We start from the raw sequence: 14,673 nt of genomic DNA on the forward strand, positions 1-14,673 counted from the left end.
AAGGAATGCAATATACTGCTGAGCTATGTACAAAAGTATTTCTTCTCTTCTAAGGCCCTGAAATATGTTGGCAAGTATTGCAGGGATCTGTGATACCAGGATTCTTTTGCACACTGACTCCCATCTCTCACATATACCATGGAAATGATTTTTGTTTTTTTAAAAAACCTGCAATGTCATTAGCAGCATCAGAAAACTATTCATGATCTTGAGTAGTTCTTAGGAACTAAATATAAGAAGAAGAAGAAGAGTTTGGATTTGATATCCCGTCTTTCACTCCCTTTAAGGAGTCTCAAAGTGGCTAACATTCTCCTTTCCCTTCCTCCCCCACAACAAACACTCTGTGAGGTGAGTGGGGCTGAGAGACTTCAAAGAAGTGTGACTGGCCCAAGGTCACCCAGCAGCTGCATGTATAATTTTGGATACTACATTTTAAACAGGGTAAAATATACATCTCTGGACCCCAGTTGAATAATTAATCATTATGGGTTGTATCCATCTAAGTTTTACTCAGGATAGACCTAATGGGCCTAAGTTTGTGATGTTCATTAATCTGAATGAGCTTACTTGAGTAGGACTAAGGGACACGGGTGGCGCTGTGGGTTAAACCACAGAGCCTAGGGCTTGCCAATCAGAAGGTTGGTGGTTTGAATCTCCGCGACGGGGTGAGCTCCTGTTGCTCGGTCCCTGCTCCTGCCAACCTAGCAGTTCGGAAGCACGTCAAAGTGCAAGTAGATAAATAGGTACTGCTCAGGCAGGAAGGTAAACAGCATTTCCATGTGCTGCTCTGGTTCACCAGAAGCGGCTTAGTCATGCTGGCCACATGACCCGGAAGCTGTACGCCAGCTCCCTTGGCCAATAAAGCGAGATGGGTGCCACAACCCCAGAATCATCCGTGACTGGACCTAATGGTCAGGGGTCCCTTTACCTTTACTTGAGTAGGACTAGCATTGGATACAACTCACTGTTGGCCAGCCTTGCACTTATTCCACTCCTGATCACAAGAGAAAAGAATAATGTCAAACCAACTACTTGGGCGTTATGCCACTCAGATGTTCCCTCTAAACCCCCCCCCCCATATGCTTGAGAAGGAAGTCCCATGAAGTTACCTATGAGTACTAGAAAGCTGTATAACAAATGCATAACACCCCAAGAGATGAAGTCATATTCTTCCTCTTATTATGGAACCTCATGGGGTCTGTCATTCTTAATGAGGGTGTTAACAAGGGTGATTCCTTCAGCACCAAGGGGGCAGCTTATCTGCAACCACATCCCTTGTTCCCCAAAACAGGATTACAATATAGTAGTGTAAGCATTCTCCAAAAGCCCAAGGTGAGATCCATTGCACACACTTTCTAATCCACCCAGGATACCCATGGCTGGATTCTCACTAAAACATGACAGGAATATATGAAGAAGCTGCTTTATTCAGAGTCAGACCACTGGCTCATCTAGCTCAGTATTGTCTTTACTGAGAGGGGGGTTTTCATAGCTCTGTATGGAGAGGAGATGTCAGAGGTAGAAACTTGGAACATCTGTGTGCAAGGCATGTCAACTGCAGGTCTTACTTACTGCCATCAACTTCATCATCATACCCAAACATAGCGCCTCCGGCAATGGCGGAATTCCTCTGATCGGGAGGAACTTGCTCCATGGAATTCAGGGTCTGGCCGCCACGGCGAAGGCGGAGACCCACTAAAAATCACAGGCGGGAGAAGCCTGTGAACGTGGGATTCGGCTGGCACCTTTTGCGCCTCCCCTACTCGTGGGGAGACCCGATTTCGGGATCCAGAGCAATGTGGGGTGAGCGGCGCGGTGCTTCGAATTGACTGCTTCTTTCACGGAGTGAAGCCGCATTGCTGTTGCCGGAGACCGCTGACTTTTTCCTGTGGACAATTTGATTCTAAACAACTACCCGTGAGTAGAACGGAAAATTGGATTTTTAAACGTCTTAATTTGGCACTGAAACGGGGAGGTTTCAAACAGGAAGTCCGCCTTCCCCTTTTGTAAATAGATTGAAGCAAAGAATTTGCAAGCTAAAGTCTTGGAAAGTCCTATGTAAAGGATTAAACTTCCATTGGTTAAAATCATTAAACCCCCCTTGGAGGCAGGAGAAGAGGGGGGAAATTTTGGATCGCGTAAGCCTGCAGGAGAGAGTGAAGAAAGTTGGATCACCACCGCTCTGAACCTGGAAATGGACTGCTAGTAAGACTGACGTTTTTGGGAAAGTTCATTGACTGTGACAGTTAGTTAAATAAGAGAAATACATTGTTTTCATTGTCTCCTTCTGCGTTTAAAAAGGAGTAAAAGTAGCTGAAAACTGAAACTAATTTTACTGCTTGAACTGTGCTTAAAAGGATTGATACAAACAGAAATTGTTTCCCTCTAGAGGGAGCCTTTGGAATTGTTACAAGATTTGGGCTGGTGGAATCTCCAGCTGCAAGAGAAAACCGTGAGATTGACCTTGGATTGCTTGAGAATGTCGACAGAAGAAGCCTTAGTGATTGCACTATGCAAGATAAGTGAGTCATTGGAACAGCTCCACAAGAAGACGGATGTGATGAATATTAAAATTGATATTTTGGGACAAAAAGCGACTAATTTGGGACAAAAAGTGAACATCTACACAGAAACTATTCAGGAACCGATACAGGAATCTACTTTGACATGCCAAATGGTGGAGAAAGCGAGGGAGAAAGTTGTGGTTGTTGAACCTAAAGTAATACAAGTGGAGAGGGAGAGAGCCCCAGCCTTTCAGAGGCAATTTGATGATTACAAGTTGTTGCCCTCTATGATTGAATTCAGAGAAAGTCAGATTGGAACCCTGCTTGGACTGGAGAAGGAAAGTTGGATAGATCACCTCATGCAGGGATTTACTGACCTTTTGGATCTGGACCTGGGTCAGGAGGAAATTGGAGTTGTGGGGACCTGCAGATTTGGAGGGACTTTGAAACATGTCCTGAAATATCTTTTGGATTTTAGTTTTAACCACGGAGATGTGGATGACATGTCGAGAAGGAATAAAAACATTGTTAGGTTGGAGCTCCCCCGAAACCTACTCTTCAGCATCAAAGAAAGGAAATTAAGAACAAGATCAGCAGAAGACAAAGTAAAGTGTATGTATAAATACGAAGAAGACTTGCAGAGGGACCTGGAAAAGAGTTAAGAGCCTCGGACAGAAGATCACCAGGTTGATGGACTATATGGAATTGACGGAAATGACTGGCAGAATCCGAGACCAGGGAGAAGAGACGGTGGAAGAAGATTAGAAAAAGTTTAAAGTTTATTTATAGAAATAGGGTAAAATTAATGAGTGTTAGAAAAATGTTGGAATGAAATTATATGGCCTTAGTAGAAGTGTTATAAGGAGTTAAGCATAAATAAGTATTATAGTATTAATGGAAATAAGGTTAAAATAAGTTAAGATATTTATATGACAGAAAATAGTGAAAGATGGAAAGGATTTGCTGAAACAATTAATAGAAGTGGAACACGAAAAGGGAGGTGAGAGGAAGTTGATGAAACAAGGGAATGAAAGATAAGGCATTGAAATGGTATGATGTATGTTTTTAAATTGTTTTTGTTCTGTTTTGTTTAGTTTAATGCGTTAATGTTGTGTGGTGTATTGTTTATATATTGTATTGTATTGTTTTTTCTTTCTTTTGTTTTTCTTCTTCTTTTTTCTCCTTTTCTTTTCTTCTTGTTTGTAAGGTTTAAAAGTAATAAATATTATTTTAAAAGTAAAAAAACATATTATGGAAACAACCTTTTCCGTATTCTATCACAGAAAAACAAAAACTGAACATTCAGTTCCTTCCCCCGACCCCCCAGGGTATTGCTAGTGTCAAGGTAAAACTTTGATTTTAATTTTCAGTGTGTGTTGTAGTCCGAGCATTGTTTACCTCTTATCACTCATAGGTTACCTGTTGACACTGCTATAAAGAGATCTATTGACTATTCACCAGTTTTGTGCTAAAGAACTTAACTGAAGCAGATGAACTGGTAAGCAAAAAGAGCTCAACACTCTGCCATTTCGTTGGTATTATCAAAATCCAACAACTGTGATTCAACGGCAAGTTAATGAGCTATCAAGAGAAGACTGAAATCCCCCCAAATCAGGGTTCTCAATACTATTGGTGATTTTTAAATACATCAATGATAGTAATTCCCCCCCCCCATAACATCCATTTATGTCTTGACTATTCCAGGTGAGAAATTTAGTGTTTGAGCCTGTCTCTTAAATTTCACAAAACATAACTGAATCACCATAACAAAGATAACAGCCAAAGAAATAGATCTCTGGTGAAATATGAATCCCATGTGGGACTTGTCAGAGCAAATGCTGAAGCAAATAATGCAAGAAAGATATTCAGGAGTTTTATCCTGGCAGAAGCAAGAAAGAGAAGTCAACTGCAGTCGTTAGTTACTGTACAATCCACATCTAAAGAGGCAAACTGCTATTCAAAGGCTGAATTTCATGACTCACAGGGAAAGCAACATGCGGTTGCTTATTCAGTAAAACAGCAACCACATGCAAAACCGGCTTGAAACCTCTTCATGTTTCAAACACTGTGGACGTTTTATTGCAGTTCAAATGAAATGCAGTGACTCAACAACTAAACCAACAGAAATGAGTTCACTTGCATGACAGACATCTCTCTCACAAAATGAAGAACTAGAAAAGATTGGACATTCAAAAGAAGCAGGATAGCAAAACTGGGCTGCAGCTGTAACTCTGTATGCAGGTTGCCCTCTTTCCATTAAGCACACCGACTGCTATTTAAACAGTTACGAAATTCAGGGTGGGGCAAAAACTTGCCATATTCCCCAATTCCCAAAGGAAAGGGGTGAGTACTGACCTCTTTCATCTTGTCAAGTTCATTCTGCAGAGCCTGCTTAGCAATCTCTACTTCGATTAGCTTCTGTCTTAGCTTGTCATTTTCATCTTCTGTGGTGGTGCGTTTTTCTTCCACATTTTCCAGCTCGTGGTGAAGTCTCACTGAAACATCCTTCGCAACCTAAATGCAACAGTGTTTAAAACTTTAAATAAGCAGAAATTTATAGCAGAACTATGTTATATGAGTAGTCTGCCAACAAAAACTGAGTTGGTGTAGATAATTCTGAAGCTAGAGTAGCATTCTGACCAGTTAGGAGGTATATTTCCACTAAATATTCCTAATGGTAAGAGTTGTGTGACAGTGGAACAAATTGTATCACCAGGTGGTGGGATCTCCTGAGTATTTAAGCAGAGGCTGAGCAATTGTCCATCAGGTTTGTTGTAGTTGCATCCTGCACTACAGATCCTGCATTGAGTCTGGGGTTCAACGACATTCCCTCTAGATTCCCTTCCAATTCTATTAGTTACATAGAATCATAGAACTGCAGAGTTGGAAGGGACCACAAGGTTCACCACAAGGAGCCTAATTGGGGCTTAGTTCATGCAGTCCAATGTACTACTAATTATTACATGGCTAAGAAGTGACTGGAACTCCCACATCAAATACCATCTCTCTCCATTAGAAGACTAGGCACAGCCCAACCAAAAGCTTTATTTGAAGCTGGGAGTCTTAGTTACATTCACTTTTCTTAGTAGAAATATCTCCTTCACACTAACATGAAAACTGGGGCTGTACCCCTTGGCTGATGAATCCAGTAATGCTTTAGAAATCAAGGTTACAAATTTTAATTGGGCAGGAAAAGAAATTAACTGGTATGTCTGAGTAGGGCACAAATTGTTTTAAAGATGTGTGGCTTCTGTATGCCACTGTAAAAGTGAATTCAATGAAAAATACTTAAGAAGCCTTTTACTTCTAACAATGAGGATTGTTCATAAAATTGTAATTCATCTGTTTTCCAAATTTACAGGCTTTGTCACTTTACACATTTACGTGGATTTTACTCACATATTATCTTCATACCTTGAAAGATCAGGTTAGGTTAATGGGTATGAAGATAAACTGAAGATATGACAAAAAAATGAATATATTACAAAACAGTACATGTGGTGCTTTAAAATTGTAAAAACAAGCAGAAAAGGAACTATTAGACATCTTGGTGTAGACTTAGTATAACAACCATTAAAAGTAAAAATCTGTAAGATTCAATTTCATCTATCGTTACACAGCTCTATCTATTAACATTCAACTAGCCTTTTTAACATTTTGTTTAGCATGCTATTATATTTACAGTTTGATATCTTTTCAAAATCAATGATCACTTTCAATAGCCTTTCCCCCCAAACAAGCCTACATAAGATTGTGGCTTTAATCTTAGTTTCCCTAGTTACAGCAAGTCAAAGGAAAAATGATTGGCTGGAAACAACCCAGAAACCTGCTATTTACCAGAAAGCAGCAGGAGAGAATGACTCACTTGTTCTTATGGGAAACGTAATTGTCTATGAAATACGGTTAATTAGAATACAGACTGTCTTTCAATCTAGGGATGAGAAAAGGTAGAAAACATACCACTGAAAATTTTAATATGGAAAGAGAATACAAATTTGACTAAATAGTCATAATGTAGGAGGAAAGATCTAGGCCTCTAACGTAATTATATTATGTTGCAGTTTCTTTAAATCAAATGTGATTGCATCATCAAGGTTTGCATCACATATTTGTGAGATATATTGTAGTGTATCAACTACAAGGTTGGACACTTTTGTCTTCAAGACACATTTGCCCATTCAAATGGCCTCTGTAGAGCCTTGGGTAGCTTTATACAGAGGTCAATGAAACAACTGTCAAAGCAACTTCTTAGCCTAAGTGTTCTTCCCCTCACAAGCTCCCTCTACCATTTGCCAATTTCTGACCCCATGGTACCTTTAGGTCTTGCTCCAAGCTACGTAGAAGTTCTCCATCAATCTCCCCAGTTTGTGCATAGCGGAGCCTCTTGCGCTCTGCTTTTCGAAGGCGATACTGGAGGATCCTGCAATTTTTATTGGCCCTCTCCAATTCATGGCGCATTTCCTGCAGTTGGCAGGCATCCTCTTCGAAGAAGCTGTCCCTCATCTCATCCATCTCAGTCCTTAGCTCGTCTATCTCATTCTGACACCCATTCAGACAGGACAGACAGAAATCCACCATACAAGGTTAGTTCACATAAATTAAAGTAATAAATAAATAAAAATTAAAGTAACCTTTAGTGCTATTACTAAAAGCAATAACAAACAGCACCTTCGGGTAATCTACACATATTTTCGACAGATGTATCCATTGCTATCTTATGCCTGCCCCCATAATAGCTCTCATATGCCAACATGTATATCGGTAGGGAATCCATTAATAAATCGTAAGTAAACGGTACTTATCCAGTGTGGGGAGCAACAAGACGTAAACAGAGCTGTATCTATTACTAGATACTCAGTTGACTTACTAAAAAGTAATGGCCCTAATATAGCCAATTCCATTCATTTCAATGGGTTTACTCTGAGTATGACTAACATTGGTTACAACCCGTAGCCTCCCCATTATTTGCACTTATCAGCTCTACAATGGCAAAGCAAGAGGCATGTTGGTCTTACCCATCTTATCACCACATAGTCATTCCTGATATGATAGTAGATAAATACTCAGGAGTTGCATACTAACTGTAAAGTGTAACTGTAATCTTAAGGAGACCTAGCATGCAATCCCTTCCCTAACAGGTGAAACAAATGGTAGTAGGAAAGAGCCATCTGATCTGAAAAAATAATTACTTTAAACATTTCCCTTAAGACATGTAAAGAAGATGCATTTGCACATGGCAAAATTTGGACTGCTTCACACATGAGAGGGGAAGAATGAACATGGATGCTCATTGTTTGGCATGTCAGCTATTAATGCTTTGTAGGGTCTGGCGGGGAAACTGCTATATTCTGACTGCTATTCCAAAAAGCTGAATTTATCAAATGCAAACAATCCAATGTTTGATCAGGGGTAGCACAGGAGGAGAACCAGAGCTTCCCCTCTCAGAAATGCAGCAGAATATAAACATTTTCCTTTTTCATGGGAGTGGGTGGAATGTAGCAGCTGCTCATATTTGTGTCAAAATATGTCTCCTCCCCATTTTGTGCCTCCTCCCCATTTTGAAACCAGAAGGTTTAGCATCTATTGATTGATTGCTTTGTCTTCTACAGTGGAATTCCCCACTCTGGGCTGGCCCACACTCTTTTAGCCCTCCCCCCCCTTTTCTGCTCACCTTGAGAGTCTCATTCTCCTCCAGCAGTTTCTCCATCTCTTCCTGCAGCTCCTGCTGCTGCTGAGGGTTGAGGCTCAAGGCGCCTTCGGCGGCTCGGCTGCGCCCATTGCCCTCTTCCGCCCCAGCCAGCGCCATTGGCGACGGGGTCGACGAGGCAGGCTGAGGCTGCTTGGCGGCCGCGTCTTCGCCGTTCCCCGGGCTGCTGCCTTTGCTTTGCATCTGGGCCGCTGCCAGCCCCTTCCTGAGGTGGAACTGGATGAGCTCACTTTGCAGGCATCCTTCCTTCCAGTAGCCGCCGCCCTTCGCTGCTGCCGCGCAGGAGGCCGGAGGAGCCGGGGCTGCGTCCCCTCCGCCCTTCGGTAGAGGCCTGCCCGCTTTGCCTCGGCTCCAGCTCTTGGGTGGCGGCTGTGAGAGCGCGAAGGGGCCCTCCCTCTCCCCCTCCCCTCCAGCCGGCGTCTGCGGCTGCTCTCCAGCTCCGAGAGAGGCGAGCTCGGGGTCTCTAGGAAGCGCCTCCCGCTTGTCAGCCGCAGGCCTCGGCGCTGCCTTCGGGCAACCTCCTGCCGGGACCAGGGGCGTGGCGGCTTGAACTTCAGCACCATCCCCGGCCTGGACAGCTCCCAGCGGCGCCGCGCTCCTCGCTAGCGCAGGCTGTGCGGACGCCTTGTCCCCTCCCACTCCGCCTCCCTTCGCCCGGCCCGCTTTCTGCGCGGGCGGCGGCTGCTGCTGCTGCGGTGGCGGCGGCTGCTGCCGGGCGGAGCTTCCTTTGGAGGCAGCGGCTGCAGCAGCCGTCACGGAGCGGGGTGAGCTAGCAGCCGGGGAGGGCTGGCGGACGGGGGAATCCTTGGGTCTGCCTGGAGAGGATGCTCGCTGCTGCTGCTGCTGCTGCTTGTTTCGGCTGCTGCTCCCCTCTGGATGCAGGCGAGGAGAGGCGGTAGCAGCAGCGCCTCCGCTAGGCGGCTGGCTCATGGCTGATGCTATCTCCCAGGCGTCGCAGAAAGGTCCGGCCCCGCAAGGGTCATCGTCCCTCCCTAGCTGCCCTTCGAGCTGGGGAAAGAGGCACACACAGAGCGCTCGTAAATGACTCAGCAGCCCATCACCAAGCCGGCCTGCTCGCCACAATGGGAACCGAGGGCCTCCAAGAAAGAGGGCGGAGTTGGAAGCGGCGCCACGAGGTTTGCGAAAAGTCCCAGGCGCAAAAAGTATCGCGCTCTCCTCCAAGGCAGAGTCGTCACCTGGGGGGTTGCTTTGAGAGCACTCCAGCTTTGCAGAAAAAACATTTGCTATTCCGGGAAGGGGAGCCTTTTCGACTGCTAATTATCTGGTTCCAAACGCTCAAAATCACCTCATCCGGAGTATTCCTCAAATAATTAGTTCATCTAATCACTTGGTCCTACGTACTTCTAGAGGGCAGTGGGGCTGGTTCCATATAGTCGTTTTAAAATGGGTCATCCAGCCTTTCCAATCCCAAATTCCATGCTTGCTTTTATTGCACCTTGTGCTAGTTAACCCACAACTCTGTAAAAGGGGTAATGAAAGGTTCTGAGTAGCGTACTATCTTACTAGTACACTATCGAACTAGTGTACTATCAAACCATACAAACAAGCTGGGGGAGCTGTTCACTGGGTGAGCTTTGGCCTTGTTCTGATTGGCTGACACAAGTTTGTGTGCTCATTCAATGCTGAACAACAGGTCTTGTACACCCCACCATTATTTCACTTTATAGTGGCTATTCCCTTTACCCTGAGCCCCAATAATAAATGTGGGTGTCTATGGCTGCAATCCTATACACACTTGCCTAGGAAGAAGACATGGACCAGATTTCACTGCATGTTTGTTCACATTCTAACCCTCTCTTGTCTAACCCTCTCTTCCTCCCCTCCCTCTACTGTCTTCCTTGCAAATTTAAATTGCAGGCCACTTCCTTTGTAGCTTCTGTATTACTCCAGGTATGTTGGTGGTAAATAATAATAAGGGAACAGTCAGAAACAATAAGATGCAGAACTACTGCTGAAGCCACACAAGGTCTGAATCTGTACATGGGAGCCAACCCATCCAAAATATACTCTTGACTTCTTCAAAAGAAGAAATAGTTCAGCCCTGTATACCTGAAGGAGTGTCTCCCCTCCCATTGTTCGGCCCACTGTTCAACACTGAGATCCAATGAGGTTACAGGGAACCAGGCATAGGGCCTTCTCAGTAGTTGCATCCACCCTGTGGAACACCCTTCCATCAGATATCAAGGAAATAAACAACTATTTGACTTTTAGAAGACACCTGAAGGCAGCTCTGTATAGGGAAGTTTCTAATGTTTGACGGAATTATATCCTGCCCATCTGACCCAGTCAGATGGGCAGGATATAATTATTATAATAATAATACTATAATTATTATTGAGAACCTCTGGACTTGGAACTCAAAACCAGGATCTCCAAGGTGAGAATGAAATCATGTTCCAAGTTACAACTAAAGCATACTTATAATCATGTAAAACAAATCTAGTTATTCAGTAAAGCACTTTAATTTCTTCCTCCTCCACCCTGTCCAACCCCACAAACACTTCTGTATTTCTGTTTTGTTCTCCAAGTGTAGGGAATTTTATTAGAATTGCTGAACTTCCCTTCTAACTTCCAGCTATGTGCATTCAAATGCTAAAGACTATTTTTCTACAAAGGGTGTGTTTTAGCTGAAATACAGACACTTTTGTATTTCTAATCTACACTTTTAAATGGAAAGAATGGGCAAAATATATAGTAGAATGGTAGATCTCAAAGTTATTATTAATCCAGAAAAGTATAACCTCAATTTGCAATATTAATCTCAACAGCACCTTATGACAATTATTACAAACTGAGCATAATATACCGGTATATGTGCATGAAGAGAGAGGGTGACCAAGAAAGTTTTACATGAGACGATGAAATAGACAAGGTCTGTTGCCAGATTTTAGCAGTCTATAATGATATATGCCAGAAAAACACTAGATTATCTAATTATTTGCTTAGGTGCCAATGCTGCAGATTCTTATTTTAGATGAAGTACTTAAAAGAAGTGAAACATTATTAATTTATTATAATGCAGGCAACTACAATATATCAAATGGGAGAAGATCAGTCCACCACCCACATTTTATTAGAGTGAATAAAATAAAATAACCACCTTCTGAATTCTAGAATTCCCAAGTGTAGATGGGATTGCAGCCTAAATTAGTAAATGTTTTACATTCTATTAATCTAAAGTCTGCAGGTTACCAAATGTTAGCAATTATTTGAAATCACTGTTTCTCAAACACTTCATCTTCAATCTGAAATTCAAATTGGTTTTACTGAATGAAACTTCAGATTCTCAGAACAAAGCAAAAACCAAAACGCTACACAATAACCTTCAAGAGTTTGGATATACCTATAGGGATATATATATATATATATATATAAAACCTACAGTCCTTCACATTTACAACCTCCTCCCACCTCCAAGTTGCATTGCAGCAGAGTCATCACTTTTACCAAGGACATCCTATGACCTCCTTCAAGTCTTCAATTGATACGCTCTCTACACAAACTTCATAACCCATTTTAAAAAATAAAATAAAGTTACAATCAAAACCAAGAATCTCTCCCCCCCCCCCCAGATCTCTGGGACATCGTCACGTGGTTTCAGAGAGGTGGCAGAATGTTGCGCCTCTGCAGATTTCCACGTTAAAGCAAGGGGGGGGGGGCGGAAGAGAGAGAAACAAAGAAGGAATTCCATACTTCACCATTTAGCATAGACTACCTTGAAAACAGCCAGCAGCTCAGAGGCGGCTCTGTTTGTTCACTTATCTCCATCCCCCGCCGCCCCCCAGCAACGGTCTATTTCCAGCGTGTCGAGATTTCGAAGCTCTTTTTGAACTTTTATCCAGGTTTCAGCAGGCGGAGAGTCTGCACGCACGCTCTCTACAAAGGATCAAGGGCTTTGTTAAGTTGCCCTGCTGTGCGATTGCCCTTTTTCTTTGCGAACAATGGCTCCCGCCGGCATCAGCGTTACTTACCCCCCACTTGGTGTCCTCTTAGGCTGGCTAAACTGCACACGCCCACGGATGCACGAGGTACCAAGCGGAGCCAGAGCTGCTCGGGGTAATGCAGCAATATTCATGAGCTGACCTCATTGGGCCCCGGAAAGGGAGAGCGGGTGGGGGGTGGGGAGAGGAGGGAGGGAGGGGAGAGAGAAAGAGAGAGAAGAAAGATCAAAAGAGAAGAGCCACGCCCGGGCAGGCCTCAGGGCTCCATTGCACCTCGTATTATCGGCACGGGGTAGAATTGGATTACAGCTCTCTGAGTAGGAAGGAGGCAAAAGACATGGGAAGATTCACTTCGAAATTCAGTCCAGAGAAACAGTCGATTCTGATCAAATATTTATTCTTCTTTGAAGTCCGGATGTGCGGAGTGCACAATGATGTCAGGCGCTTTTTGATGTTGCAGCAGCATCAGCCTAATGACAACTGGGCTCTCCTTTGTTCTTTGGCTCCAGTGGCTGTTTGACTTGCATTTCAGTCAGTCTCAAGGAATCGGAGACAAAGACAGACTATAACCATGTTGCTCCGCTGCCTGTGGCTTCACTTACTCTGGATTCTCTTTTGTGAAAACTTAAAAAGGCTGACTATAACGAGTAAAGGCCTAATACCGTTTACCAAATGTGGTTTTAATTACTTGGTGTAAATTTACATCGAATTCTCTTGTAGTTTCAAAACTATGTATGCACGTGTTAGGGTTCAGAGATAGTTCTTTCTTTAAAGCCAATAAAATCTTCTGAAATATGGATTGTCTGTTTCTTGCCTCTTGAAATCACCAATAGTAGATCCTGCATATTCTGTACAGCACAATTTTCTTCTATCCATTGTGTAATCTTTATGCATCTTCTAGAAGAAGAAGAAGAAGAATGCTGAATGTGGTTGGGCTAAACTTCACTGCATAAAGTTTTGTCTATTTTTGTGTAGTGCCATCAGTGGACGGCAGTTCACACAAATGTAAACTCCAGTTCACACAAATGTAAACAGGTACCTGATAGTTTAGGATTAGAGGACTAAAATCTTTTTTATCTGGTGAATCAAACTGGTAGGTCTTAAGATTGTTGACCTGATGAGGAATTTTACTTTGGGTGATCTTTGGCTTGGGTAGTATATGGTCATATGGAATAAAGGAACACAAAAGAGAAAGGGCTTTTGCATTTTGTTTAAAGGGTTTAAGTTGTGGATAGTGTCATGCTTGTTACTTGTATGAATGGAATCTCCAGCCTTGGGCCAGTTCATGCAAGAATGGAGGTTTTTGACCTTACACATTTGAAAACAATTTGTTTATGCCTGTGTTCCAATAATTATTGGAGTACAGTGGTACCTTGGGTTAAGAACTTAATTCGTTCCGGAGGTCCGTTCTCAACCTGAAACTGTTCTTAACCTGAGGTACTACTTTAGCTAATGGGGCCTCCCGCTGCCGCCACCCCGCAATTTCTGTTCTCATCCTGAAGCAAAGTTCTTAACCCAAGGTACTATTTCTGTGTTAGCAGAGTCTGTAACCTGAAGCGTCTGTAACCTGAAGCATCTGTAACCTGAGGTACCGCTGTACTTGCTATATGGAGCAGTAAACAGGGCCATAGCTAACAGGGGCTAGCTGGGGTCTCAGCCCTGGGTGAAGCCTCTAGAAACACACATGGGGTGTGTGACAAATGCTGTCTTTGCCCCAGGTGATAGAAAGCCTAGTTTCAGCCCTGCAGTAAATGATGAATTGGTAGGTCCAATCTTTGATTTGTAGAAAATACTTATGGTAAGTCAACTAAATCAGATTATATACAAATAATAATTCCAGCCTGGCTGGAATCCTCATCCCAGTCTCCCAGTGAGGCCTTGGAAGCTTGGTTTGCACCACAACAGGGTTCAGCACTAGGCAGCTCCCATGGAAGAGGTTTGGCACTGTCCAACCCCACCAGCTGGTGGTGAGTAGAATGATGAACTGATCCGGTCCTACTGCAGTGCCAACCCATACTCAACCTGCCACAGTCAATAAAGATTTGGCCTGATTTCATCCCAACCTTTCTGTCTCGTCATTTGCAAATCTGGGTCACAGAATGCACCTACCGAGGCAATAAAGTATTGACTCATAAAATGATTCCTTTTACAAATAACAAAGATATGTAACAAAGTATTTTCCACCTGTGAGGTCCAGTATTTTTGAGAATAAAGGTTCTTATAAAGTCTTAGATGAGCCAGATGTTTGCATAGACTGGTGACAATGCTTGTGCTTCAATATTCGAAGAGGAAATAAAATCATGCCACATGGTCAAAAAAGAGAAAGGTCACTTGAGTTCTGTCCTTTAGATACTTTTAGTTTATGAGATATATTTTCAAGGAGGGCAATTTGCCAAAACTAATTCTGTCCTATTTTCTAATGTTCCTTTTTCACCTGCAATACCTTCTTGTGTTATAGGACTGTCTTTTTCAGCTATTTACTGCCATGTGCTAAATTTTA

General features: G+C 43.0%; 1 protein-coding gene across 5 annotated transcripts in view; it reads right to left on the reverse strand.

Annotated features, from left to right (window-relative positions):
* MTCL3 (MTCL family member 3) overlaps nucleotides 1-12,316 on the reverse strand; it is a 34,707-nt gene extending 22,391 nt beyond the window's left edge. For 4 of the 5 annotated variants that reach the window (XM_081856148.1, XM_081856146.1, XM_081856147.1 and 1 more), the window contains exons 1-4: nucleotides 12,204-12,314; nucleotides 8,176-9,219; nucleotides 6,819-7,043; nucleotides 4,860-5,018 (exon numbers count right to left, since the gene is read on the reverse strand). In XM_081856148.1, coding sequence (XP_081712274.1) covers nucleotides 4,860-5,018; nucleotides 6,819-7,043; nucleotides 8,176-9,141 — 1,350 coding nt within the window. In that variant the 5' untranslated portion in view covers nucleotides 9,142-9,219; nucleotides 12,204-12,314. Of the gene's footprint in view, nucleotides 1-4,859; nucleotides 5,019-6,818; nucleotides 7,044-8,175; nucleotides 9,220-12,203 lie in introns of all 5 variants that reach the window. The other variant, XM_081856145.1, reaches the window with a different exon arrangement.
* Nucleotides 12,317-14,673: the final 2,357 nt, after the last annotated feature.

Source organism: Podarcis erhardii (genome assembly GCF_964252035.2).
Source record: "Podarcis erhardii genome assembly, chromosome: 3".
Classification (NCBI taxonomy): domain Eukaryota; kingdom Metazoa; phylum Chordata; class Lepidosauria; order Squamata; family Lacertidae; genus Podarcis; species Podarcis erhardii.